This window comes from Botryllus schlosseri, chromosome 10 (genome assembly GCF_051294905.1).
Source record: "Botryllus schlosseri isolate E-star chromosome 10, Bs_hap1, whole genome shotgun sequence".
Taxonomy (NCBI): domain Eukaryota; kingdom Metazoa; phylum Chordata; class Ascidiacea; order Stolidobranchia; family Styelidae; genus Botryllus; species Botryllus schlosseri.
Window position 1 is genome coordinate 24,558,833 of NC_137245.1, and position 27,272 is coordinate 24,586,104.

Here is a 27,272-nt window from a genome sequence, read left to right on the forward strand (position 1 = left end):
CAATTGGCCATTGTTATGGTCATTGTGTGCCGCGAGAGACTGCATGAACAATGGTGTCAAAGGTTAAACACGGAGATTTAAGTTTCACATAATTCGAAATTGGGTTTAAATCTGACATAGAGTAAACTTTTCGATTTTCCACGTCGGATATGATCCAGCATCCAGGTATACCCTTGATTAGGATGCGTCACGCGAACCCGATGCGCTGTCACAGTTATTTTTGTAAATACTATTGTGAAAGCTTGCATACGATTGGCCCCGATGACCTATAATTTCGCGCAGGCCAGGTTGTGGTCATTTTGATGGAAACAACGCAATTATCTTGACAATAAACGTGGGTAACTGAGTAACCACGAGTTTGGTGTAATTCAGATTGTGATGTAACTTTGAAAAATTCAGTTCTGTGTGACGTCAAGAATTGACTTTTTTTCTAATCTATTTTTACGATGTTTCGGATGTGCTGCATCAATTTGCATCTGCTCGTGGACTCCAAATTATACTCACCAGATTAGTAGAAACTGCCAAACCAGTTGACTGTCAATTAACTACTGTTTTTGAGTATAGTTCTAGTTGAGGATTTTTCAAGGCCGTTACTTCTAGTTCTAGTGCTGATCGCGAGTTTTGAAAAGTGAGCAGTTCTAGTTCTAGTTCTAGTTGCGAGTTTTGAAAAATGAGTAGTTTTAGTTCTAGTTCTACTGCCCAATTCGAATTCCGTTAGTTTGTACAAGTCTGCTACTCAGTCAGTACTCAGACTCACACTCACACACAATCACACATGCCTGGCTGAAGAATGAAGATGCACTCGCGACTAGGGCTGGGCACAATGATTCGAGTACTCGAATCTGAATCGAGTATTAATTTTAATGATTCGAGTCGAGTAGTAAAAGACGAATTTTTAGAGTATTGAAATTATACGCTCCTCGCCACTGAAAGTTAATTTATCAACGAGAATTATAGTTTTGATACTAATTTTCACTGAAACGTTGATTGGTCATATTGTAGCATACGAAATCTATAGCATAAAGCTAGAAACGTTACTGGAAATAGCACATTTCCGAAGTCATGATCATCCCACAACATTGTCACGAAGCGCAATGAAATCGGTATGGTCGAAAAAATACCGAAGTATGTTTAATGTGATGGATGACAGGCATTATATTCTTTGTAGTTGCATAAAAGGTACATATTTGAACTCTGACATATTACATTCTGGTATGACGTCTTAATGAGTAATACTCGATTACTCGACTCGACTCGAAGCATATTACGTGATTCAGAATCGAATCTCTCAGGTACTCGATTTTGCCCACCCCTACTCGCGACATCGGTCGTTCCAGTCTTTTACGCGAGACCGGCCGTCAATCGAATTCCACAAGAAATCCGAGAGAGCGCCGGTGTGAATGAGGTTTAGGAGAAATACCTAACAATGACCGGCGATTTAAATCCTTCCAGCCGCAAATTGCCTTTTTCTACCGGCCTTTTGTACTCTTGCGAGCGTTTGGTTTAAATTATTACCAAGGGAAAGCTTTTTCCTTAATTTTTATTACGACTTACTTTAAATCACGGAAGAGGCAATTCTGGGCTATAACAACGGTTGCTAGACGACATCCACAATACTATCAAGGAACATGTCGACGGGGCAAGACGAGGCAAGGCCGCCTGTAAATTAGGTGTCAGTGAATAGAGATGGGTTTATTCAATACTCGACTTGAAGTGTGAGATTAGGGATGTGAATTACATGGATAAAGATGCGGCTTAATTCTGGATTTGGAATTATTTCAGTAAGGTGTTGTCCTTATTTAATTATTAGAATCGCATGCAATACATTACATAATAGATGTAGTTAGCATTAGTGTTAATTCCTACATTTCTATGATAAGTTGCACTCTAGAAAGTTTGATATAATCCGTAATTGATACATAACAGCACATGGAACTTCATATAATTGTTAGCATCAGATAACTCTTCCCATCTTGGTATTTCCTACGTTTTAAATTATGATTTCTATGATACTCAGCATTCTGCAAAGTTGTACATAGTTCGTATTCGATCATTAAAAGCGCGTGGAATATTACACATAATTGTAGTTAGCGTCAGATATTGTTAATTCCTACGTTTTAATTTATGATTTCTATGATACGTTTGCAAGTTTTGGTATAATAGTTCGTTTGTGATGCTCAAAAGCGCGTGGAATATCAGAAATTATGGTAGTTAGCATCAGATAACAGGGTTCTGTCTCCTTATTTTCTGCGTCTTATATGTAGATTTCCACAAGTTTGATAGGCGTATAGTTCGTATTTTATCATTAAAAGCGCGTTGAATATCACGCACAATTGCAGTCAGCATCAGATAACCGGCCCATCTCCTTATTTCCTACGTTTTAAATTAAGATTTCTGCGGTACGCTGTACTGCGCAGTGTGCACTCTGCAAAGTTTCATTTATCGTGAGAAAGTCTATATTGGAGCCTTCAATATTATGTGTCGTAAATTACTCGGAGACATCATTGGAACGCTTTGATGGTAACTGCGGGGCTGGCAGCGATTCGATGGCGGCGCGGCCTTCTTGATTAATCTGAGGCCTTCGAGTTATTTACAGAGTCGATCTAACTGTGTATATGTCGAGTATATATCGATGTAGGTTGTTTGAGAACGCATGGTACACGAGAACGCGCGGGCGAAATAACTACCAACAATATATCTCGCGCGTTGAACTTGTCTGATGAGCGTGCCTTCAGCAATCGTGACAGAAGTAGCCAGCGTTATAGCCATCTGCCGCACTTAGGGCCTTTGATATTGTATAGTTTTGATAGAGGCCGCTTGGTCATCATATGGAGTGGTACCTCAATTTTTCACTGTTTTTATGCCCAGCGGCATAATCTTTGCTGCGATGTTTCGAAAATCGATTCGCCGGCACTTGAATGCGGAGTTCTTGACCGCCGTATCGAAACCTTTTCGGTGCCTTTTCAACTCAGTAATGTGTTTGCCTTTGCTAAGCTAGGACTAGGTGAACTCAACTTTTCAAATAGTGAATTCCGGGCGATTTCATGCATTGTGGAGCTATTCTGGGTATATTTGCGCCGCTTTTAACGAGGATTTGCCGATGTAGGTTCGAACAGGCGTGGTTCTTCCAGGCTAGAACGCAACAGGTGCTAATGATTGCATTAGCCGACTAGTCAAACTATACACAAAGAAAGGTATTACCACGTCTCTTATTGTTAGTGACTTGATGATGACGCATCACGTGGAATATCTTTGAACACTATCTTGATTTTCTCAACAGAGAGTAACAATAGCGCATGCCAAAATTCTATTGTGTTGATCAAAGTGTAGCGTATCACTCGCCGGTATAGCACAATGCTGATTACAAGTGTCAATGGCGAGGACGACCATGGTTATTACTCCACTTCATTACAATCCGACTCAAGTCCGAATTATGGTTCAATAAATCACGACGGAAAAGACAATACCGTAAGACTGCTTCGATTGGCTTCGGTTGACTCGGAGAACTCAAGAGCGTCGTCCATTGACGACCACGATTATGACGTCAGAGTGCCGAAAAGCATCTTCACCAGCACGCAAGGTAAGCGTGATGCGGTGGTGCGCTTTATAAACGATATAATCTGTTGGTCTTGTAGCGGGAAATCGCTTGTCACACTGGGGTTGATTAAGTTTCTTCACTGCACATTTATCTGGTTTCGTTTCCTATATAAGAAGCGATCGTGACAGTCTGTCGCATCGGCTGGTTCTACCGTACGCGCTATTTTATGTTGATCAATACAAGGGCCAATTTATCTATTCCGAAGCGATCGTATTTCATTATCAAGACTGACTACAGGTTACCAGTACTCCAACACTACACTCTCATAGCATATTTCTGCTACTGCGCTTCATCGCAATGCAATAAGTATGTCTGCATATACTATTGCCCGTGAATTTTAGATGATGGGTGGGTCGTGGGGGCGTAACTGCGTAACTGGATAAGTTTTCGAAGGATATATCGGGCGAAATATTAGTGCGCCCGTGTTTCTGTCCAATGCGATAGATTTTGAGCAAATCGGCTCCTCCAACCTCTCGTGGGGTTTAGAGAACGCCAGAGGCGATCAATATGGAACTACTTCTACTCTTTCTAAATACTCAAGTAAGTTCTGCCTACTTACGATCCTTACTCAAGTGGTTATAATTTTAGACTACTAGAATAATTATTTCTTTCTACATGTATTATAGTAAAAATTTATGACCTTTCTCCCACTTCTACTTGACTGCGAAGCCAACATCCACTACTTTGGCAACCTCTGCGTGGAGCAAATGTTTGTCGGAGCTATAGGCGTTAAGCAATCTCGGTGTTAAGATCTGAAATCCCCACCCATTTATTATTTACGAGTATACCCGTCTGCGAGACTAGGCATTTATAGTGTACAGTTTATAGTTTATTGTTGATATATAATGTTCTATTCAATTATCTACTAGTTGCTTACGATTACTCCTGACGAGTGTCAGCCGAGCATAGTTGGGTTTATTTCAATATCAAAATATTATTCAATTGTATATTGAAGTTATGTACCTTCCGCAGTCTCTTCAAATCATATATAGCTATCATAAGGATTCAGATCCCTTAGTGTTAACAAGCGAAATGCCGGATCTTGTGATATTATGCGACTGATTTCCTGCTGAAGAAGCCTTCCATGTGTCTTCTGTAGGTAGAAACGCTATTCGTCACGTGATCGCGCTTTCCCGCACAGGAAACGTAGATTATCCTTTTCGCCAAGCGATGCGCAATTCCAGGTAGAAAAAATATGCAAATTGCTAATGCATAAGATTCCAGATCAACTCATCAATGCTTCACTGGAGACGCGCGCGCGCGGATAGGCGCACGCCTCAATTTCGGACTACTTGCTGACTTACAGAATAGATTCGGCAGCTTTATGTTGTAGACTTACTGTATCGTTAATGCGTTGGGGGAATAGCAAATATTGTTTTCGCGCGAGCCGCTATGATATTTTATACCTCCGTGGAGTCGGAAATCCGTGGACAAGTCCAGGCAGGATTTAGTGCCGTAAGACTTTTATTGCTTACTGCAAATTAAGACCCTTTGCGGTTAGATAACGCAACCCCCAAGACGCCTATTATGAAGTCATGTTTCAGAGATGGTGCGACTGTTAGTCGCCTTAAGATACTTGAATTTCTTATCGCGATTTGAATATAATTAACGCAAATATCTGTGTGTCGCCAGTACACTTAAAGCTATTGCGATTAACAGACTTGAAACTTTGTTATAAGGCAAATTCAGGCACATGTTCATCAATATCTGTTTCTATTTCGTGTTTGAACTACAAATATGATGTTAGAACTTTAGCATGTTGAACAAAGTCTTTCTTGCAATGTGTGAACTATGTCCTATATCCAATAGTTTATTTTGACGCGGACATTTAAAAGACTATGTACAGTTTCGTATTGCAAGTGGTTAAGCGTGGTCGGCTGTCTATTGGCGAGTCGTACAGGAAGTACTTGCAAACTGGGTATCAGCCTTTTTTAATACATCGCAGTAGCGTAACTCAGTTCCATTATGCAAACACTCGCAATATGATAGTGGTGTTCAAAGCTTAGGCGCCGACACTGGACACTATTAGACTCTGCGTTTACCCAAGATCTGATACCGAGCGATATATTGCACGACTGTTTTTAAACTCTTTCAATCGCGGGGTACTATAAACACACCTGGGCTCGACTCCGAAAAGCGTATTCCCATTGTAATACCGTTTGAAGTGGGACTTACATTGTCATAACATTTTCAATGAATCGATTCCCCGCTCTGTTTGCAGTGATGGGATGTGTCGGGTCGGCTAAAAAAATTAATAAGGCACGTTGGACGCAGCAGGAAGACGATAAGTTACGCGTTTTGGTGGAAAAGTACGGGATGGAAGACTTTCAGAGGATTTCCACCTATTTCAACGTAAGTGATGGTAACCTGTATGTGTACATTGTACAATTTGTGTTGCTGCCATCATCATCATTACTTGATGGTTACCCGTTGATTACGCTGCTACGCTGCTTCTATTTATATCGGTACTATGAGACTTTCAAGGGCGGAAATGAGAAAAATTAAAATCATCATCTCTAAGTATCCTGCACTGGCATATACGGGTACGCCTGTTATATACTGATACGGCAACGAGTTATTTATTGATATTGAGTTTACTTTCTTCCCACTACCACCAAACCGAAAATTCAGGCCTTTCCAGAACAAAAACAAGCTCAATCATCACATTAACTGAATATGCAATAACTAATGCAATATCACATTTATTGTGTGTTGTAGTTATTTCATTCTAGCTACCGGTTACCGGAATGGGTCGATGGCGGGAGTACGTAATCACTAGACTATTATTTAGGACTTGCATTTTGCGTTATAGTGTTAAGCTGTGCTTACCCGGTATTCGTTTCCGCTTCGTATTATAAAAAATTTTACGCGTGAAGCTAATATATAAAACACACCCTTAATAAAACCAATCCGACTGTTGCAATATCTTTTATCTTTTAAAACAGCTGCTTGTAAATTTCTCATCGGCGCAAATTGTCCTTCAGGACCGTTCGGACGTGCAATGCCTGCAAAGGTGGCAGAAAGTGCTCAGCCCGGAGCTGGTAAAAGGCCCGTGGACCAAGGAAGAAGACGAGCGCGTGATTGAGCTGGTCAAGAAATACGGCCCGAAAAAATGGTCCCTCATATCGAAGCATCTGAAAGGCCGCATCGGAAAGCAGTGCAGGGAAAGGTGAATATGTTGCAAAACTGTCGTGAATACAGTTGGGTAGATCCAGAGGTAATCAAATTAGTCAGCGCTGTTGCTCAAGTAGAAGTAGAAGTATCGATTACAATACAACCAAAACCACTTAAAATAAATATCGAAATTGAAATCTACTCTAGCAGTCTTAAAAAGCAAGAAGTTTCGCATCAAAATCTGTTGAGTAGAATTGGAAGTAGTAGTTTTACAATATAACCACTTGAGTAGATGATACTAGTAGGCAAAATATGATTGATTACTCCGAAACGTATTGAATACACACTCGGAGGCACAGAACTACAATATACTATTGAATAATATATTCATATCGAACGAAACTGGAATCTTTTTGGCTGACACACGGGTTAATCGACAGCGACTAGCAGAGAATGGCAAAGTACATTGTACATAGATAGTCCAAAGAATTGGAAGTGCTTAGTGACTGACCAAGTCACCACTGACCACTCATGGCACAAGCTAACGCGCCACGCTGTGGCGCCTATACGAGACTGTCTGCAATCCATTTACCGCAACAGTCTCTGTACCCGTCTGGTAAAGTTATCTAAACAAGCTACAGCAAGCCAAGTGCACAATGTACACAAATGCATTGAGAAAAGCAGTGATACCAATGGTGATTTTACGTTGGTTTAGATGGCACAACCATCTCAATCCGGACATCAAAAAGACAGCTTGGACCGAAGACGAGGATAGGATCATTTTCGAAGCCCATAAAAGACTCGGAAACAGATGGGCCGAGATAGCGAAGCTGTTGCCCGGCAGGTAAAGAATCCTGTTGAATATACGGTAGCCATGAAGAACGTGATAGATACCTCATTATGAGTGTACCGCTGATATGATAGATAGTGTAAGCCGCTTGCTAAGTATACAAGCACGCTCATCGGATAGGTATGTAATAACTTATTGGCGCAGTGAGATTAAACATGCCTTGTTTGCGTTACGTGGATGTAAACTATGTTGTGTGTGGCGCTGATAAGACTGAATAATGTCACGCTATGGATTGCGTCCTAGTTTCATTTTCTACTAACTACGTCATAACCGACCACTTCTGTCCATTTTTCAGGACCGACAACGCCATCAAAAACCACTGGAACTCCACAATGAAACGCAAGGTCGAAAACGAGGGCTACCTGGCCGAGCCTTGCCCCCCGTACTTACTCGAGAAACTGGGTTTCTTGGCAAACCACCCCCCTCTGCCCATGTGGGAAAACCACCACAAGCAACAACAGGTGGGTCGACTGCGGGAGCATATTTGACAATGATTTTTTTTTTCATATACTGAAATATTTTCACAGTTTGTAACCGGGTCTTTGCTTACGTCGATCGGTTCTATCCGGATATGTCCCACAACCGGGTTCGTGCAGTCGTCCACATCTTCGGACAGTTACTTTTCGGCGAACGCTTCGCAGGGACAAGTAAGTCGACTGAATCAACTACAGTGGGTTAAAGTAGTCGGCGTTACTTCTCAAGTAAAGGTATAGAAGTAACGCCGTACATATATGCAAGTAGAAGTAGCAATTTTCAAGTCACGTCAATACTGGGGAAGGGATGACGCTGCAAATTGGTAGAATCTTTGAAAATACATCCAGTTATTTCACGTGGCTCTTGCGGTGCAAACTACTCTCAAAAGTACTACTATGTTCGAAAATTGCGATTGGAAAAAGTAAGTCGTACTATATGTTACTGTACAAAATTAAAGTGTCAAAATTATGTAGTTTTGCCTAGAAAAACTGTTGAAAAGAAGCGAAAATAATCGTAAAATACTGCCGATTGAGTGAAGGGTGCAAGTACTCAAAATCTACTTGACTAACTGCTAGGAATACTTCGTCACTGACCGGTGACCGCCTCAAGTGCCAACATTAGCATTGTATACTATACCAGAACAGTGTGGATAAGGCGTTGTTTCTGATCCCACTTTTTCTACAGCAGAGTCCCGAAGAATACAAAATCGTCGATTTGAGCCAAGCCACCTCACTGTCGCCCTTCAAAGACATCAATATCATCCCGATATCCAACCAGGTATTTGCACATTCCCGTATTGGTGCCTTGAAATACAATATTCCTGAGTTTCCTGTCTAAACGACCATCATGAGAACTGTCATCTCATCGAATCTCGTTGTTATCAGGAACGCCTGAAACTCACCCAGAGCGACCAGCAGAACAAGCCGCCCCCTACCCCGATCAAATTCACCCAGATGCAGACCTCCGGCAGGACCGACATACGCTTCAGCGGGCAGTCCGTGGCAGGACTATCCAAGACGGCGAACATGCACGGGCTGATTCCGATCACGTCACCCCTGGCAACTAAGTTTCTGACCGCGCCAGCCATTTTGAAAAAGTAAGTGTAGCGAATTTCTACACAACACATCTTCATATTACAGAAGTGGTATATTCTAAACCTGACAATAACCTTGTGTCTCAGGCGTAAAGGCGGTAACGTCCGCGTGCAGTTGGACACGCCCAGGACCGTCCAGACCTTGGGCGATAGAGGCGGGAATTTTGCGCCAGCCCGCAGCCAGAAAGCGCCTTTGGATAAAGCGCCAGAGCTGCGATCTCCTGTACAGAGCAACGAGCAGTCGCCGTTGCCAGCTTTTGAGTGTAAACAGGAGGTGAATTTTGCGGATGAAGACCAAATGGTGCTGCCTGATGACTTGCTAGGTAAGCAGCTTTACTTGAGAACGATAGCTACGCAGTTTTTTTCGAAATTAGATTTCAATTCGATTCAATTCCGGCTTAGGAAGAAAGACATCAAAATTCAAGTCCAGTTCATTACAAATCATAATTCATTTTTTTTGAGAATGGCAAATATCTGTGCTGCAAGCTTGACTCGTTTCGTACTATACTATACAGTGCTCCTGTAGCATTTTCAGGAAAACCAGAACTGAATTAGAAATTAGAAATGAAATTAGAAAACCAGGATTAGAATTGAAATTAGAGCATAGAGACATTTTACAATCACATTTGATAACCCCTAAAATCTTTGTTCCTTACAGAATACGCGACCGAAAACGCAAGTTTCACAGACCTCACCCCCACCCCCCGCGAGCAGCACGACATCCTCGGCCTGGCAAGCCTACTATCCGAAGAGGCCAACTCAAACGGCTTTTTCAACACGGCCACCCTGTCTCCCAACCCGGAGCAGTCTCCTGTACACAGCTTCCTAGAGCGCACCCTGTCCACGGACGACCCGCGCCACTTTTTCCCGGCCCACTCTCCGGGGCGGCACGAAAACCGGATGGCGTACGTGAAACCGGATCCGGACGCGTTCGGAGGCATGCCGTGTCCGGTCGATGACGTCACGATGTGCCTGTCCGGACCGGGTGATGATGTCATGACGGATGAGTTTTATAGGCAGACCGTGGCCACGACTGCCCCCATGTGTTACCCAACTCTACCCCAAGTCAAGTCGCTCACTACCCCGATCAAGACGTTACCCTTCTCTCCTTCGCAGGTAATTTTTTTGAATTTATATTTAAGAATTCTTCTTTCTTTTCAATTTATTAAAATTAATTTTCAAGCTTTAACTTTTATTTAGTTTGTTAATTATATTTTTTGCTTTCGTTGTAATTCTGTAAGAACACCTCGACAGAGTATTTTTTATATAATTTTTTTAAATGTACTGGAAATTTACTTGTAAATTGTATATTTTACAATTTTTCTTTGTGTGTAGTTCTGAGACAACTCATGGAATTTATTTTACATGGATTTTTTCAACTTCGATAATTTTTTACATTTTTTTGATTTCTTTGCAGTTCCTGAACAACTCATCGATGGAATGCCCCTCTCTGACATCAACGCCAATGAAAACGATCGGCGGTGTCGCTGGGGCCTTCAAGACTTTTCACGCCCAGACCCAGATGGTTTTCAACAAGGAAAACTACAGCGACTAGTAAGTGACATACTGTTTTCTTGTGATGTAATCAATTTGGGTTATTTGCGCTACTCGCAATTATCGCCTGGCATATGCCGGTGTTTTGATGAAATACTTCACATAATTATGGCGTGGACTTGATAAGAATCAAAACTGATGGCTAATATTCGTTAACAGCGCCAACACCCCATTCACACGAAAGTCAATCGCCGAATTCTCCCCGAGGACGCCGACACCATTCAAAAACGCGCTGGCCGCCCAAGTAAAAAAGCACGGGCCTATCAAAATGGTGAGTGTTTTCTGTCTGCCTATCACTGTTAACTATCATAATTACCTTACAACCTAATTATGGATGAAAGACTTATTCACAATTGCAAATAATGGGTCGATATTTTCAGCCGGACACCCCCAACTCTCTGGACGACTTGTGCGAGGTCATCAACAGCGAGGGCTATTGCCCGGACGGCACTTACAGAAAAAGGCCGCGGCCAATCGATCCCGAAAAGGTAAAATTCGCTTGGAGCTTCTTGGAGACACAGAACTTCAATATACAATTGAATAGTATATTCATATTGAAATGAACCCGAATATTTTCGCTGACACTCCTCAGGGGTAATCGTCAGCAGCTAGTAGAGAATGGGAAAAAACATGTACGTACGATTGTTGATATGCAATTTCCAATTCTCTACTTTCACCCGTAAATGTAACACAAACTCAACCCAAAACCACTTTATAGTCTTCAAAATCAGAATTTTGAAAAGTATGTGGTTTTGTCTAAACTGTTACCGTGGAAGAGGAAGTAGCCTAACGTGTAGCACTATGAGCCAGTCGAACTATATTCCGTTACTAACCATAACCGAATTCACTGTGTTCAAATCTAGTCTCTATATTTGACTTGTTTCATTATATTCAGACCGAGAGAGTCAAAAAAGCCTTACGCATGGACGACGCGTGCACATCCCCCCACGAAATGACCTGCAACACACTCTCCCAACCCGAATCAGACCACGAAAGCCTGCCCCCGCCCGAACCCGCCCTGGCCGCCGAATCATTCCTGTCCCAGCCTTACGTGGAGAGCGACGCTTCGCCCTTCAAGTTGGCCCGGCAAGAACAGCGTAGAGAAGGCTCTACCGGGGAGGACCCGCACGTAAATTTCCCGAGGAGGAGACTCATGTCGGAAATGGAGTGTTGTTATGAGGATGAGGATGTGGGCTGTTCGTTGATGTCGTCGTGTTCGTCCGGGTCGCTTAGCGTGATGAAGCCGGCGGTGGCGGAGAAATGGAGGAGATTGGATGAAGAAGCAGTTCAGGTGTGTATATTATAGGGTTGCGATAGGTGATATTTATAGCCCACTGAAAACGGGAAATTTCGGGTCGCGGACTATTCACTTTTCAAACTGCGCACCTAGAACTATAATTACTCACTTTTAAAACTGCGTAACTAGAACTAGAACTACTCATTTTTTAAACTGCGTAATTAGAACTAGAACTACTCAATTTTGAAACCGCGTAACTGGAACTTGACATGTAACTACTGTAGCCAATTTCGAAACTACGTAATTACAACTAAAACTAGAACTACTCAATTTTGAAACTGCGTAACTACAACTAGGACAACTCACTTTTCAAAATCCGCAACTAGAAGCGCTGTAAATACCAGTAGTTACTTGACCGTCAACTAACTATATTGGTAGTCTGTACAGTGTACAGCACTGAATGCAGTCGTTCACTGATCGCAATCCTAACATTTTTATTTCCATTCAGATCAACGCAAGATGGGAGCTAATAGCGTGCGGCCGCACTGACGACCAGCAATCCATGACAGACGCGGCCAAGTCCTACATGCGCCTCGTACAACCCGCGTCTTCCTAAGCCTGGACCAGATGCACCGACAGCGCGCTTTTTGTTCCGAGAGACACACAGGCGAACAAACAGACAGTCAATAGAACCTACAGAAGCCAAATTTCAAAAAGGGTATCGTTTTCTGAAAAAAGCCAGTCTCACAATCATTCAATGATCAAATTACCAGTTTTTTACATCTCTTGCCTTTTTGCACGAAACCGGAATCAAATTTTATGGGCGAAGCACAAAATTATGCCCCCACAAAAATGTTACAAAATATCAAAATTCTCGCCATGAGCCTTATTTTCGTCTGTGCAAAAAGATATCGCTAAGGAATCAAATTTTGAGGGCAATATCGTAAATTATGCCCCCAAAAAATAAACTAAAAAATATTCTCGCCATGATCATTATTTTCGATATTTTCGTCCGTCTAAAAAATTTATCGCAAACCAGATTCAAATTTTGAGGGCAATGTCCAAAATCATGCCTACCCCCAAAATAGACATTAAAACAAATTCTCGCCATGCAACATTTTTTGCCTCGAAAAAGATCATTATTTTCGGTACGCGCCGTCTGTCTAAAAAATTATCGCAATCAACGCCTTAAAATCGTGGCGTCATATCTCAACCGTGACGTCACGAACGCGTCCACATATCGAGGGTGATAATACGCCCAGTTGACTGCGCCAGTCAATCATATTCGTCTAGACATAATCATGAGCCCCGCATCTTTGCAAAACACAAAATCGAAACTTTCAATTAGCAAAAAAAAAAACGAAAAAAACGCTGCTTTTGTATATTTAAAATCATCCCCCACCCCCACTCTTTGTTATGAGCACCGTAAAAAAACTTGTTTGGTCATAATCAGTAGGCTAGTCGTGGAATGAGATGTACGTACTTTTTCTATACGCCCGCTTTTTTTATGCATTCTTTTTATATTCTTCACGTAGTAAGATAGTCTCTCGAGTATGTCTCAGTATTTTGTCCCGTCTGGAAAAAAAAGGTATATCGTACTGTGTATTTAGTAGATAGTTAGATTATACTGATCGCGTTATGATAATTGTTGCGGATTGTTTTCTAGATGTCGTTTATTTGAAGTTTTGTAATTTTCCCGTCTGTTTATTCGTTCCCAATTTTTCGCGCGATTCATATGCCGATCGGGCTTTTTCCGCCTCGGATCGTACTTTTTTGCGGTGTTCAAATCAGTCTAGTTCCATTTTTTAATGTAAAAATCGATTTTTCACCGTTTTCCGCAAGTTTCAGCGACCTAATTTTGTGTTCGGCCAATTTTTTTCCGGTCGCGAGACCTTATTATGACGTCGTTATTTCGAAATGTGATATTTCCAACTATGATTGTTTAACTTTTAGTCTCGCAAAATCTCGCGGTACGATATTTATAGCCGACACGATTTTAACTTATGAAATGCAAATTTTTACGTTGATAGCCCAAGTTTTAGCTACAAAACACAACAATTCGTCCTCTGTGAAGGTAGCCACAAAATCCACGAAACTTAGGAAATATCGGTACACTGTGATATTTTCCGAGCAGAAATGTTTTTCCCGAAAACCGAGACAATCTTCAATTCTCACTTTCCAAACCACGCTTCGCTAGCTTTTTCTACATCCGCTTTTTCAGCCCGATACTGATTTATTACCGGGGCGTTCTATATTAGCCCGTAACGACCGAATAGTACTTAGAACGTAGTAATCAAAGAAATATACTCTCCATTAATATAAGTATACCTATATATATATTATGATTTTAATAGAGCACGATTAGTAGTGATTGTTATATGTTTCTTTGTCGTATTACGTCGTCCGCACCCTTGGCACTATGACACCCCCCACGCGATATATTCGGAACTATAATTTCACCCCTGCGTATTCACGGTTACAAAAAGTCCAACACTGCATAATATCACGATAGAGTTTTAAAAAGTACCCACGATTGTACCACCGGAATACAATCATACTGTTTTTGTATCCGCAACGTGCCGCCCTTACCCCCTCTAACAATCATGCATGCTATCATATGCTTCTAACAAGAAACAGTCGTTATCTAGAGATAGAAATTAGTCGCTTTCTCCTACTGCTGCTAAAACAATGTACGCTCGAGAGGCCGAAATTGTTCTGTAATGCCGTGCCGAATCATAAATTCCTATTGCAAAACCTACCCCGTTGGGTTTCAAGTCTTATTGCACTGACGATACGACACTCCCGGGTCAATGTCACTGACTTGACAGCGAATACCTTGACAGGGTGACATCCACATTCCTTGACTTTTTAGGACCAAGGTTTTCGACATTCCTACCATCGAATATTTAGGGTGTGTCGGGTACATATTTGTGCCCGTGTAAAGCGATGGATATCAAGATACGAATCTACGCTGTCCCCGTGAGTTCTCTTGACCAATTTTTCTCTTTTTTCTCGTTTTCTCATCCGTTTTAAGTGCTTCCTTTTTCGAAAATAAATTGAATAAAGCACGTGATATGTCTCTTGTTCATTCGAGGCACTGATATTGGGTTACAGGCGAGGTTGTGCGACTATTTTACTGCAGAACTAGGTCAGTTGCAGAACAGTTGAAACTTATAGAAGTTGAGAAGTTCTGTACCTCCAAGATTCTCTGAAAATAGTCTTTCCATAAAATGCCCATCACTACCTTGTGGTAGAGCAGACGTTCTCTATCTGCGGACTATGGTCCACTATTGGGTCATGTTTCGGTAGGCCGTAGTGTTTTGTTGGTGTATAGGAGTGGTTGTCAACGTTGGGTTTACGAAGATGCTGCCTGATTTTAGTAATAAGCTCTCCAATAGAGTTTGCGTGTGGGTTCAGTCTATGTATCGGACAACTAGAGGATCGAATACAAAACCTCGAGTGTTGAAGTAAATTGATATGATGCATTACAGCAGAGGTGGCCAACCTTTTCGGCCAAATGTCCGTATGAGATTTTCGAACCACTTGAATGTTGATGTCCGATACGAGCGAACCAGATTAGGTAGCCTAACGGCAGAGGTAGTCAAAGTAGTCAAGAAGGCTACTCAAGTAGAAGTAGAAGTAGCGACGTAAAAATCTACTCAGGTACGAGTAGAAGTACTTTTTTTGAAAGCAACCTTAAACTACCTCAAGTAGAAGTAGAATTTCCTGGCTTAAAATCTACTCAAGTAAGTAAGTAGTTTTGAAAACGGTCATAATACGTTCGCATGGACTGTCGAAAGTTCCGAATTGAGCTATACGGAGGGTGCAGAGAGCTTGATTCATATTGATGCATCACATTAGGTATCAATGTTTGAGAGCATAAGCATTCGTCCGCATTATGGGATGCAAATGATATTATCGGTATGGAAATCGCTATGGACGCTAATCTTTGTTTACCCGAACACCCCGTTTTAGAAAATGTCATGGTGCGGCGCCCTCACCCATATTATGAGGCTCATAGTTTAGTCGAAGAGCAATACCAAGAAGCTGTATCGGATACGGTGTTAAAACTTTGCGAGATTAGTATATGTTAATAAAAAATATGGCGGATCGTAAAATTACCATACCATAGTGTAATTTTATTTTCGGAAAATTGAGGCATTACTACACTTGCTTTTAAACTTCAACTTGTAAGTTCCCCATGCAGATCCAGACAAAGGAACTGAAACTAATTAGAACTCAAACTAATGATACTGCGAATTAAAAGATTAATACAAACACTACTTCTGAAAAGCGGAAAATGTGTTGCATGTCTCTTGTTCAGATAGCTTCAACAGTGGTCTGCTAAAACAGGTCTGCCGCTCACAACGTCATAGACCACTTCGCCAGATTAGGACACGCCATGCTGGGCTGCTTACGATTACGATTACGATGTGATTGGTAAATGCTAGATTGCGAAACTACTAGTTTCAAACGTTATGATGTGCCATATTTACTGTGATGAACTATTCCATATGGGCGACAATGCGGTGTTAGTAAAGGGAGCCACGCTACCGAAATTGTAGCCTATTCACCAATATACTTTCGTGAAAACATACTTGTCACTCCATACCTACTTTGCGCGAAGCGCGATGAAAATTCTGGGCTTTACTTAACTTTTATGAAAATTATATGTTAGTACTCCATGAAAACAGCCCCGAAATCCCTCAGTCTCTCTTTCGAATTGGAGGATTATACTACTTCTACTTGACAAACTGAAAATAGCCGAAAGTAAGTAAGTAGATCACAAAATATTACGAAGTAGAAGTAGCGAAAATGAGATTTAATAAAGTAAGTACCACAAGTAGTGAAAAACTACTTGAGTACTTCGTAAAAGTAGAAGTACTTCGTTACTGGGTAATGGTAAATATAGGACTTATGTTACCACGCATCAAATTTGATAACAAACATGTCATGAAAACTTTGTGTACACGTCCTAACCGCGCGAAATTGTTTCAAAGTTAATGAACGAATTCGGTCAACAATAACGTTAGTTGCATATATTGTGGGTCGCCTCTGTATACCGCTGGGCGCACTTGGCCAGGACATGATTAATCGACGCTTGTACAATGTACTGTACATATCAATATCGAAGATTTCAGTGAACATGCGTCTATCATTTTGCGCAAAGGTTTCATCGACAACTACCTTTATGCGAGTGCAGAGGCAAAGTCACATGTTGGTCGACACATTCTCTCACAATTCCGTAAATTGGGCGTATTTTTAACTTTCATGACTGGGCTAAAAGCTAGATCAAGTGACAATAAGTCGCGCGAAGTGCGAAGAAAAATATCAAGTCAAATAAATGTGCCACGAATTATTCTACTTTTTATCCATATACGAAGATCTACGAAAAATGTTGATGGCCCCTGGCTACGCCAATGCGTCGGAACTGATATTTTAGTCATCAACATCCCAAAGTTCGCGGTCAGACTAATCAAATTTTCCGTTGGTCTTGCAAGCTCACAATAAATTACCTGGCTAATATATTTTCTATATTATAACTAATGTCGAGAATTACCTCGCGGGCCACTCAAAACCTTTTCACGAGCCACGGGTTGGCCGTCCTGCATTACGCTACCCAGTACCCACTGTAACGGTGTGTCTTAGGCGTGTCACAACAGTGTATTGCACGCCTTATGCGTACGTGACGTAACTTCCTATTACGATAATATCGACCATTTATAAACTCGTGCGATAGCAATTTCGAGGAGATTCATGCTAAACCTACTGAAATTACGTACAATAAATAGACTGTGTTGAACAATATATTCGTCTGAAGAGTTCACGATACGGCAGCGGTCGAAGAGGACGTTCTATCTCTCAGTTAAGTACAGACAGAGTGCAGCCTACGAAAGGACAACTACTCGTCTGAGTTCTAATTGCAGAGACTATTATACCTCAATTAACCCTACTGTCACATGGTGCCCCGAGTGAGGAGATTTGACTAATGTAACTCACAGAAGACCGCACAGGCAGATAGCGCCGTCGGCTAATACAATACGCGATCCTTCAGGGGATATGGCCCCTAATGCCATTCTTGATACAAGAGTTCACCAGCGTTTCGCGGATAATGTCGCGGTTCCGAGTTTAGACGCCGTACCGCATAATAGGACGCAGCAGAACGTGGTTCACGAACAATTTCCGGTGCATAGTATAGCGTCGCGATCGGTTGGGCCCAGTCAAGCGCAACCACCAATTTCGAATGACGCCGTTATGTTACCGCAACAGAATAGGGATTTTGAACCAATTTCCTTGACGGCACAGGAACGGGAATTACAGCGTCAAATGCATCAAGTTGTGAATAAACTGAAAAAAGTCACATTCGAGACACGTTATCCTGAGCAATTCTTTGAACAAGCAGAAGTAATGTTCGAGGCGTTTCGTATAACTTCTAATCAGGCACGAACAACGTTTGTTATGCTCAACATTGGCCAAGGCATCATTAAACAGACATTCAATGGCCGACTAGACACGAAACACGTGAATAGTTACGAGAAGGCCAAGAGCGCTTTGCTTCAGCGGTATATGCCACAATCGAAAAAATTGGCCAATAATTTTGCAGCCATTATGGCTTTGGTTAGGAAGGGTGGATGGACCCCTGAACAGGCGTTCGATTACACCAACGAGTACATGTCCGGGCAGGTTGACTGTGAGGCCAACAGACGATCATGGCGATCTATCTTTATCCAAATGTTGGATCTTAGGTTGAGACCATCGCTAGTAACTCAAGGTGATGACGTTGATACACACGAATTATTGACGATTGCTCAGCGCGCGGATGAAAGCCTTCCGACAGGCACGGGTTATGTCAATGCTGTTCATTCAAACCTTTCACCGTCGGCCCCACCTTTTGTAGCGTCGGACCGTGTTAATGCAGTGAACAAACAGGCCTGGGAACCTAGGAATAAATGTGATCATTCCGAGGGTATTCGTAAAATGTTTGAAGATCTACGGTCGGAATTTCGTGAAGTATTGAAAGTGAACAGTAATCAACCCAATTCGCGTTACAATGACAGTAAGAAGCCGAACAAAAGTAATGACGCTAGGGCAAGGGTTGAGAAATCCAAGGTTGAACACCCGTATTGCTGGTTCCATTTCCGATACGGTCGAAAAGCCACTAAATGCACGGCCCCATCATGCACCTGGGAAAAGGATAATGGCCCCTCTGACGCGACTATTAAGAGTCAGAATTTTCAATAAGGGGTGACAAGCTTGAAAATATGCCTGTAATAAATGAAGTAAAGCTTGAGAACCCCCCTTCATTCACTGGATCGAATCTTTTGTTTTTGTGCGATTTGCTTACTAAATGTGTGTTGTTGGTGGATTCGGGCAGCGAACGCTGCTTTAAGAAAATGATGGATTGCGCGTCTGTTAAGCCTACGGTCGCCTTCAGATGTCCCAACAATACAAGGTTATTCGGCTTTGGCACAGAAGACCTTTCATTGACTTTTGGTTCTGACTTCACGTATACCTTCCCGTTTGAGAAAGCTGAGGTTCCGTATGACATAATAGGAGCTGATTTTATCAAACATTTTGGATGGGTTATTGACATGAAAAATCAGACCATTTCTGACGAGGAACGTAACATAACCTTAACGCAGTGGTTCCCAACCTGGGGGTAAATTACCCCCCGGGGGTAATTTGGCATTTTTGGGGGGGTAAAAAGGGGTCGGATTTTAAGTAAAAAAATAATTGTTGTATTCATTGTTTTCTTCGTACTTTTGTGAAAAAAAATATAAAAATTCAAAGGTGACTTTCGTCAGTGGGTGTGCACAGCTTTTCCAAACTTCATAATGGCGCCGTCCTATCATAGCAATTTACAGCGAAGCCAAAGAGGAAGTCAAAGCACGATGCGATCATAGCAATTTACAGCGTAGCTGGCATGGAGAGTTCCATCTGAATACGATCGATGTTGTGGTTTACAGCGACACCTATCGCTAGCGTAATACTTTTTAGCCGTCATTCAGATTTCAGAACAGAGATGTAAACATTAGCCGTACTAACGCTGTCTTCCGATACTTGTGGAGATCATTTCAATAGTTGCTAAATTAGGATATATAAAAGCAATGTTTTCTTCTGTGTGATGACTGCATCTATTCTGCTGAAGCAGATTCCGAGTGTACATTATTCCAACGAGTGGAACCTGCCTGATTTTTTACATTCTGTATATTTATATCCAGTTATTGCAAATACTCCAGAAAGAACATATTTACAGTGGCCATAATGTGACAACTTGATTGAACAGTGAGCAGTCCGAGCACTTATGTATGAACTACAGACTGACAATATGTGAACCAAGAATGAGTGCAAATTTTGCTGACCTAACTATAAAAGTTGAAATTCCAACTGCAACTCCATACGCTGACAGATCAGTGACATCATTTTTCCAAAAATAGTCAAGTAACTTCTTCTACGATGATATGCGGAGGCTTCTGTGTTATACCGTGTATTTATCGACGGTTGTGTAAATGCGCATTGCGCAACGACGTGAACTACCGTACTGGTATTGGGATACGCGTTACAGCACGGCTCATCTCCGCTCAGTGGCGTCACAATCATACGAAAAGTTAATCGGCGATTGTCGGCCGGCGACCCCATTGTGTGAAACAATGACGATTTAAGACTTTGAAGTCAATTTTCAGAGGGTTTCAGTTCCCGGGCCGGATTTCCACTTATGTTTTTGGAATCAGTGCGAAATTTGCTTTCGATTGATACCAGTTTCATTTACTTTTGTGCTCTGGTCCCAGCTGGAAGATTACCCAGAAACACACTAAAGCAGGTTGAAGCAGCAGCATCTGTACGCCACCACTGGAGGCAGTGCAAAACGCAACATTGCTTACGGAGTTTCCATGCCAGCTACGCTGTAAATTGCTATGGTCCTATACTTCTTGAAGTTGTTTTTTTTCCTCCGTGACTGCTCTCATAGCTCATAGGTCAGTTTATAATTGAGTTTGTTAGAGATTTTATTCTTTGTGTGATAAAAGTTCCTTATTACCACATTACTTCACCTTAGCATTTGATGCACTCTAATCATCCGCTTTTTACGCTCCTCAGAAGAACTGTCATTATGCCGGGCAAGAAGCGACATTATGCAGAGGCGTTTTTGAATCACGGCTTTGTAAACACACCACAACTGAATGGTGACGATCGACCACAGTGTGTCATTTGTCTCAAAGTTTTGACCAACGAAAGCCTAAAGCCGTCAAAACTGAACGAGCACCTCATGAAGCGTCATCCGCTACTGGCCGGAAAGAGTCGAGGATACTTTGAGGGCAAATCGAAGCAACTTCGAGGCATTCAATTTGGATCAGGTGGCATGGCTTCGGAGAAGCTAACGGCCGCTGTTGAAGTTTCGTACGAGGTGGCATACCGAATTGCAAAAAGTTCCAAGAACCACACAATCGCAGAAGACCTTATTATGCCTTGTACCAAGTTGATCGTTTCCAAAATGTGTGGGGAAGATCAGGCCAAGAAGCTGGAAGGAGTATCAGTCTCGAACACCACAATTCGAAGAAGGGTTGATGATCTTGCAGCTGACATCCTTGCCCAAGTCGTTGCCGAAGTGAAGGCAAGTCCTCACAAAATGTTTTCTCTCCAGTTCGATGAATCCACGGATGTAAGCAGCTGCGCAGTTTTACTCGGATACGTTCGATACATTCACGAGTACTCTGTCAAGGAGGAATTTTTGCTTGCCAAGAACTTGAAGACAACAACGAAAGGAGAAGATATCTTCAACCTTGTGAACGATTTCTTGGGCATGCACGGTTTGGAGTGGAACAATGTGCAGCAAATCTCTGTTGACGGCTGTCCCGCTATGATGGGTGGAAACCGCGGTTTCAGGGGCTTTGTGCAGCGGGAAAACTCGGACATTCATGTGGATCATTGCGCACTGCACCGCTACTCGCTTGCGTCCAAATCTCTGCCGGAGAGCTTGAAAATAGTGTTCGACCAAGCAGTGAAGGTTGTAAACTTCATAAAAGCGAAGGAGTTGAACAGTCGTCTTTTCAAGGAACTGTGCAAGGAGATGGGGCAAAAATATGAGGCATTACTGTACCACACAGAGGTGCGATGGCTATCTCGTGGCAAAGTGATCACCCGTTTGTTTGAACTTCGTGAGGCTGTTGAGATTTTCTTGATAGAAAAGAAGTCGGGCTTGGCCGAATACTTTTCAGACCCCCATTGGATTGCCCAGCTTGGCTACCTGGCCGATATTTTTGTTGAGTTGAACAAAGGGAATCTGTCAATTCAAGGCAAGTGTGTGACTGTGATCCACTCGAAAGAAGCTGTAGCAGCATTTATCGCGAAGATGAAGTTGTGGATTAAGCGGGTCAACAGAGGTGTACTGGCACAGTTTCCAACGCTCGACATGTATCTCGAAGGCCTGGAGACAGAGAATGAACCCGACTTCACAGAGGCGTTGAAAGGGAACATAGCTGACCACTTGGGACAGCTAGTCGAGAAAATGGAAGAATATTTTCCGGATTTGGACACCACTAACATGGGATGGCTAACTGAACCGTTCAGGTGTCTTGACAGCCAAGTGGACGACGATGACTTTCCCGCCAAGGAGGAATTCATCGCCCTCAGAATGAGTGAGGCCTTGAAAATTGATTTCAAAGAAAAGAATTTGGATGCATTCTGGATAGAAAGACTTCAGGATGCACCAACATTGGCCACACGGGCATTGAATGTTCTCATCTCCTTTTCGACATCATATCGTTGCGAACAAGGATTTTCGACCATTGTAGGGTTGAAAACCAAAAAGCGGAATCGCCTGGATGTCGAAAACGACGCAAGAATTGCCCTCAGTACAACCAAACCCAGAATTGCAAAGCTAGTGGTAGATATGCAAGCTCAACCTTCGCACTGATTGAATATTATCTTTGTCATTCCACGACAGTTGTCTTGGTGTTTGCTATCCCTTGCTTGCATTTGTTCCTTGGCAACGAACGTCTGCAGCCTTTTTCCACTGATAAACCAATTTATTTCTCTTTCAAACTTGATGTCGCTTTTTCTCAGGTCGGTCTCTCCCTCAGGTAAAACTCCCATCCTGGACTGGACGATCGTTTTTGAGTGTTTAGTGATGAAACGTGGTTTTGATGGAAGAGGGGGGTAAAAACCTGTCTGGAAAGTCTGGTTTTGGGTAACGGGGAGAAAAAGGTTGGGAACCACTGCCTTAACGGCTACGTCGAGCAGTAAGGCGGCTGGGTTGGTTACTAACCTGACCACGGAATGTGCGAATGAGAAGCTCACCGCGCTGTTGACACGTTATCAGGTCCTTTTTGATACTGACTTGAATCGTCCGCCGCTAGCAGGATATGAATTTGACATTTGCCTCAAACCGGGGGCGCCAATTATCAAATTGCCTGAACGCAAAATACCGCACCACTATCGCGATCAAGTAAAAGAAAAACTGAAACTTTGGCTAGACCGCGGTTGGATTGTCGAAAGTACATCGCCTTATTCTAGCCCAGCGCACATTGTGGCCAAGAAAAATAAGGCAGAGTGTCGTATATGCTTTGATTATCGTGCGATTAATGAATGGACAGTGAAGACTGCATATCCTATCAGTTATCTCCGCGATTTTACGAATGAATTGTATGGCTGTTCCATATTTTCGGCTATTGACATCAAAGATGGTTATTACATCATCAAAATGAGCGACAGGGCATCAGAGATTGCTGCTTTTGCGGTAGATTCTGCCGTATATGCCCCTAAACGCATGTCGATGGGGACCAGTTGTAGTCCTAATTTCTTTAGCTTTTGTTTGAGACAGTTATTCCATGATGTGAAGGATACTTTCGTGTTCCTGGACGACATACTCGTAGGATCTTGCGATTGGGACCATCATCTTGACACATTGACTGAAGTTTTCTCAATTATGGAACGGGTAGGCATTCCTATCAATGCGAAAAAATGTCAATTTGGCCTGAGTTCAGTGGAATTCTTGGGCCATTTGGTGACACCTGAAGGTATATTGCCGACTAATGACAAATCTGCGGCAATCAGGGACTTTGCTCGCCCAGAGCGGTTGAAAGGGCTGAGACGCTTTTGCGGAATGGCAGCATTTTACCATCGTTTAATTCCTAGGTTTGCCGAAGCAGCACAACCTATGTACGACCTGATATCTTCTTGCACAAAGAAGGACGAGCGGTTAAAATGGACGACAGCATCGGAGACCAGCTTCCAGACCATCAAAGCGCTGCTTGCCGAGACGACCGCGTTGGCACACCCGAATAAAAATGCAAGGTTAGCGTTATACACTGACGCTTCGCTGACGGCCATGGCGGCCGCATTGCATCAATATGAACCTGACGGTAAGCTTGTACCACTGGGCTTCTTCTCCAAAGCCTTTCGAGCGAATCAGAAGTTTTATGACATTTTTGACAAGGAATTACTGGCATGTAAAAATGGCGTGGTGCATTTCAATACGTTCCTGCGCGGACGGGAATTTGATCTTTTTGTGGATTCGAAGTCGCTATTCCAGACACTAACTTCGAGCACGTGTGAGTTGAAACTGGCACGTCAAAATAGATACCGCTGCGTCATATTGGACTATCATCCATGTTTAAAATTACTTGCGGGTTCGGAGAACACGGTCGCAGATTGTTTATCACGACCAGATTTAATGCTTGACAAATTGATCTCCATTGATGACACGCTGCAGAGTGACGATGAACATGAATTACCAAATGAGCCATACCCTTGCATTAACAACGTGATTCTTGACCATGCCGATATAGTTTCGACAGGCGAAATAGCACGAGCGCAGGAGGACGACGAGGAGCTGAAAGCCTTGATTGACGCGCCGCCGGAAACGTCTATTGGATTGGTAAAACGCAGATTTGATGAACATCACATTTGGTGCAGAATATCGGATAGGGAAAAGCCCCGGCCGTATATTTCCGCCAGTTTGAGACGTCGTATATTCAAAATGATTCACAATCTTTCTCACCCAGGAATGAAGTCAACGGCGGAGCTGATCAGCCGTTCTCATTTCTGGCCGGACATGCGGAAGCAGATTGCGTCATGGGCTCGACAATGCCACAACTGCCAAGCTTGCAAGATCACGATTCACAACAGACCACAGCTGACTAACTTGCCAATCCCGCATAAAAGATGGATGTCGGTCAACATCGACGTCGCGGGACCGTTGCCACAATGCCGGGGATATCGGTACTTGCTCGTCGTTGTATGCAGATTCACCAGGTTTATGACTGCTGTTCCTATGATTACGTGTGACGCGGCAAGCGTAAGTGACGCCTTTTTGTGGGGATATGCTAGTATGTTTGGATCGCCGATGGTGGCTATATGTGATCAGGCCAGTTATTTTCGATCTGCTACATTCACAGCTCTTATGCAAGAGATCGGTACTGATTTGCAATTCTCTATTCCGTACTGTGCAAGGACGAACTCTCTTGTTGAGCGAAGCATCAAGACTTTGAAATTAAGCCTGAAGACACATGGTAGTCCGGACAATTGGGTGTCACATCTCGGCTTGGCGCTATGGGGCATCCGCTCAGCGGTTAAAGAGGACCTCGGGTTCACGTCGTATGAACTGATGTTTGGTGAGAATGTTCGCTTACCTTGTGAATTGGTTGAATACAGTGATCCGACATCGCGGCCGGCGCAGAAGATTGAATATGTCAGCGAAATCTACGACTTTCTAGACGGCATGAAACCAACAGGCACGCGAGTCGATCGAATCACTGAAGTGTTGCAAAAAGACTTGGACCGTTGCAAGTTTGTCTATGTGAAAGAGCCTGGCTTGATGCATGGACTGCGCCCGACTTATCTGGGACCTTACGAGGTATTGTACAGAGGCAAACATCATTTAAAAATTGCAATTTCTGGCAGGCAGATGAACGTGCCTTTGGACCGTGTGAAAGTCGCGTTTTACGAAGGAGACGGCCTCTCAGATTTTTCGCCGCCAGCGCCGAACATGCATGAAATATCCGGTTCACAGGCTTCAAGGAAACACGTGGTCGTGGAAAAAGCGCAGAATGTGAACCGGCATGTCGATCATAATGATGTTACTGAGAAAATTCATTCAGATCAGATTGAGCCGCCGCTGAGCACTGCCGTTTCGAGCGATTCAGGAAATCGAGACAATGCCACTGCGGCGATCAAGGATACGGTACAGGAGGTAGCAAGTCCTAATCTGTCAAATTCTACTTCCAGAAACGATAGCAATAGTCCCGTTAAAACGAAATCAGGACGTGCTGTCAAGAAACCGAAGTGGCTGAAGGATTATGGAGTAGCCTATCCGTCAATTCTGTGTCTGGCGATTGTGCTGTCAGCCGTGACGTTGATTCAAACGAACCCAGTGAATAGCACGGATATCAAGATGGACATTGAAGTTTGTACAAAGAATGCTGTTTCTGAGTTTATCGAAATTACCCCGCCAGATGAGTGTGTAAATAACCCCGTGACTCGTTCGGAGAAATGCACCGCTGATATTTATGCCTTGCGTAACCGCTTCCATCATTTTAGTGGACAGATGTGTTATGTTACGGAATGACATTGGAAATCTCATTACTTCTTTTTTGGTACTTACAGCCAAGAGGTATCTGAGGAGGTTCGTTACCAGATTCCATTGGCGGAATGTCAGCACGCTATAGTTACTAAATTGTCACAATACGGGAATCTGGAGGACATGGGGGCAGGCTTGTATGCTACCAATAATTCATTGCACGTAGATTGGACATGGCCAACGACAGACGAAGGGTATCTGCGAAATTTGATTTTTCATGACGTAGATATTGTATATGACAGTCTGAACGTGGCCTTGAGATCTGACCAGACTGATTTGTCACTTTGTGCCCCCAATAAAGGGCATTGCCGAAACAAATTGGCCACAGTAGTTTGGGATTCTGGTGCATTGACTAGATACCGTTGCCCAACAGTACTGATAGGAAAGAATTCACGAGTTGTGATCCATTATGGACAGCGTTATCCATATGCGACAAGAATTGAAATGCCGACATTGGGACTGAGTTTTAGGTCACGGAAATCGTGTCAATCGGAGACCACGAGATGTATCAGGGAAACCCCGATCATATGTCTCGTCAACGATTTTTTCGTCGTACCGAAACGTTGTAAGGATGGAGATATGCGAAGGTTATCGATTGGGCAGCCGGCCGCAAGTTCTAATCGTACAAACCCAAGCATGCGCCTACTCCTTGCAACTATACAAGAGGTAAAAGATCAATCTGATTTTCGGTACCGAAGTCTGGTGTCCAATTTGAACGCATTTGAATGTAACGCTGAGCAACAGATGTTTGCAATCCAGAAGTCGCTGATACCGCTC

At 42.9% G+C, this 27,272-nt stretch overlaps 2 protein-coding genes across 3 annotated transcripts; both read left to right on the forward strand.

The window, feature by feature from the left end:
* The first annotated feature begins 2,063 nt into the window (after positions 1-2,063).
* Positions 2,064-14,993, forward strand: LOC145448655 (transcriptional activator Myb-like). Of its 2 annotated transcripts, none has more exons than XM_080327103.1 (15): positions 2,064-3,580; positions 5,820-5,950; positions 6,583-6,767; positions 7,428-7,556; positions 7,858-8,023; positions 8,090-8,209; positions 8,724-8,813; positions 8,921-9,132; positions 9,217-9,452; positions 9,788-10,245; positions 10,547-10,683; positions 10,843-10,954; positions 11,064-11,171; positions 11,579-11,974; positions 12,429-14,993. In XM_080327103.1, the coding sequence occupies exons 1-15, from the start codon at positions 3,355-3,357 to the stop codon at positions 12,534-12,536; spliced, it is 2,814 nt and encodes a 937-aa protein (XP_080183229.1). In that variant the 5' UTR covers positions 2,064-3,354; the 3' UTR covers positions 12,537-14,993. The 2 variants fall into 2 exon arrangements, with proteins under 2 accessions (XP_080183229.1, XP_080183228.1); XM_080327102.1 differs by having other exon boundaries at positions 2,065-3,580; positions 8,721-8,813.
* A 6,036-nt stretch (positions 14,994-21,029) lies between these two features.
* On the forward strand, positions 21,030-22,832 carry LOC145448841 (zinc finger BED domain-containing protein 5-like). The gene has a single exon (XM_080327294.1). The coding sequence runs from the start codon at positions 21,030-21,032 to the stop codon at positions 22,830-22,832; it is 1,803 nt and encodes a 600-aa protein (XP_080183420.1).
* The last annotated feature ends 4,440 nt before the right edge of the window (positions 22,833-27,272 follow it).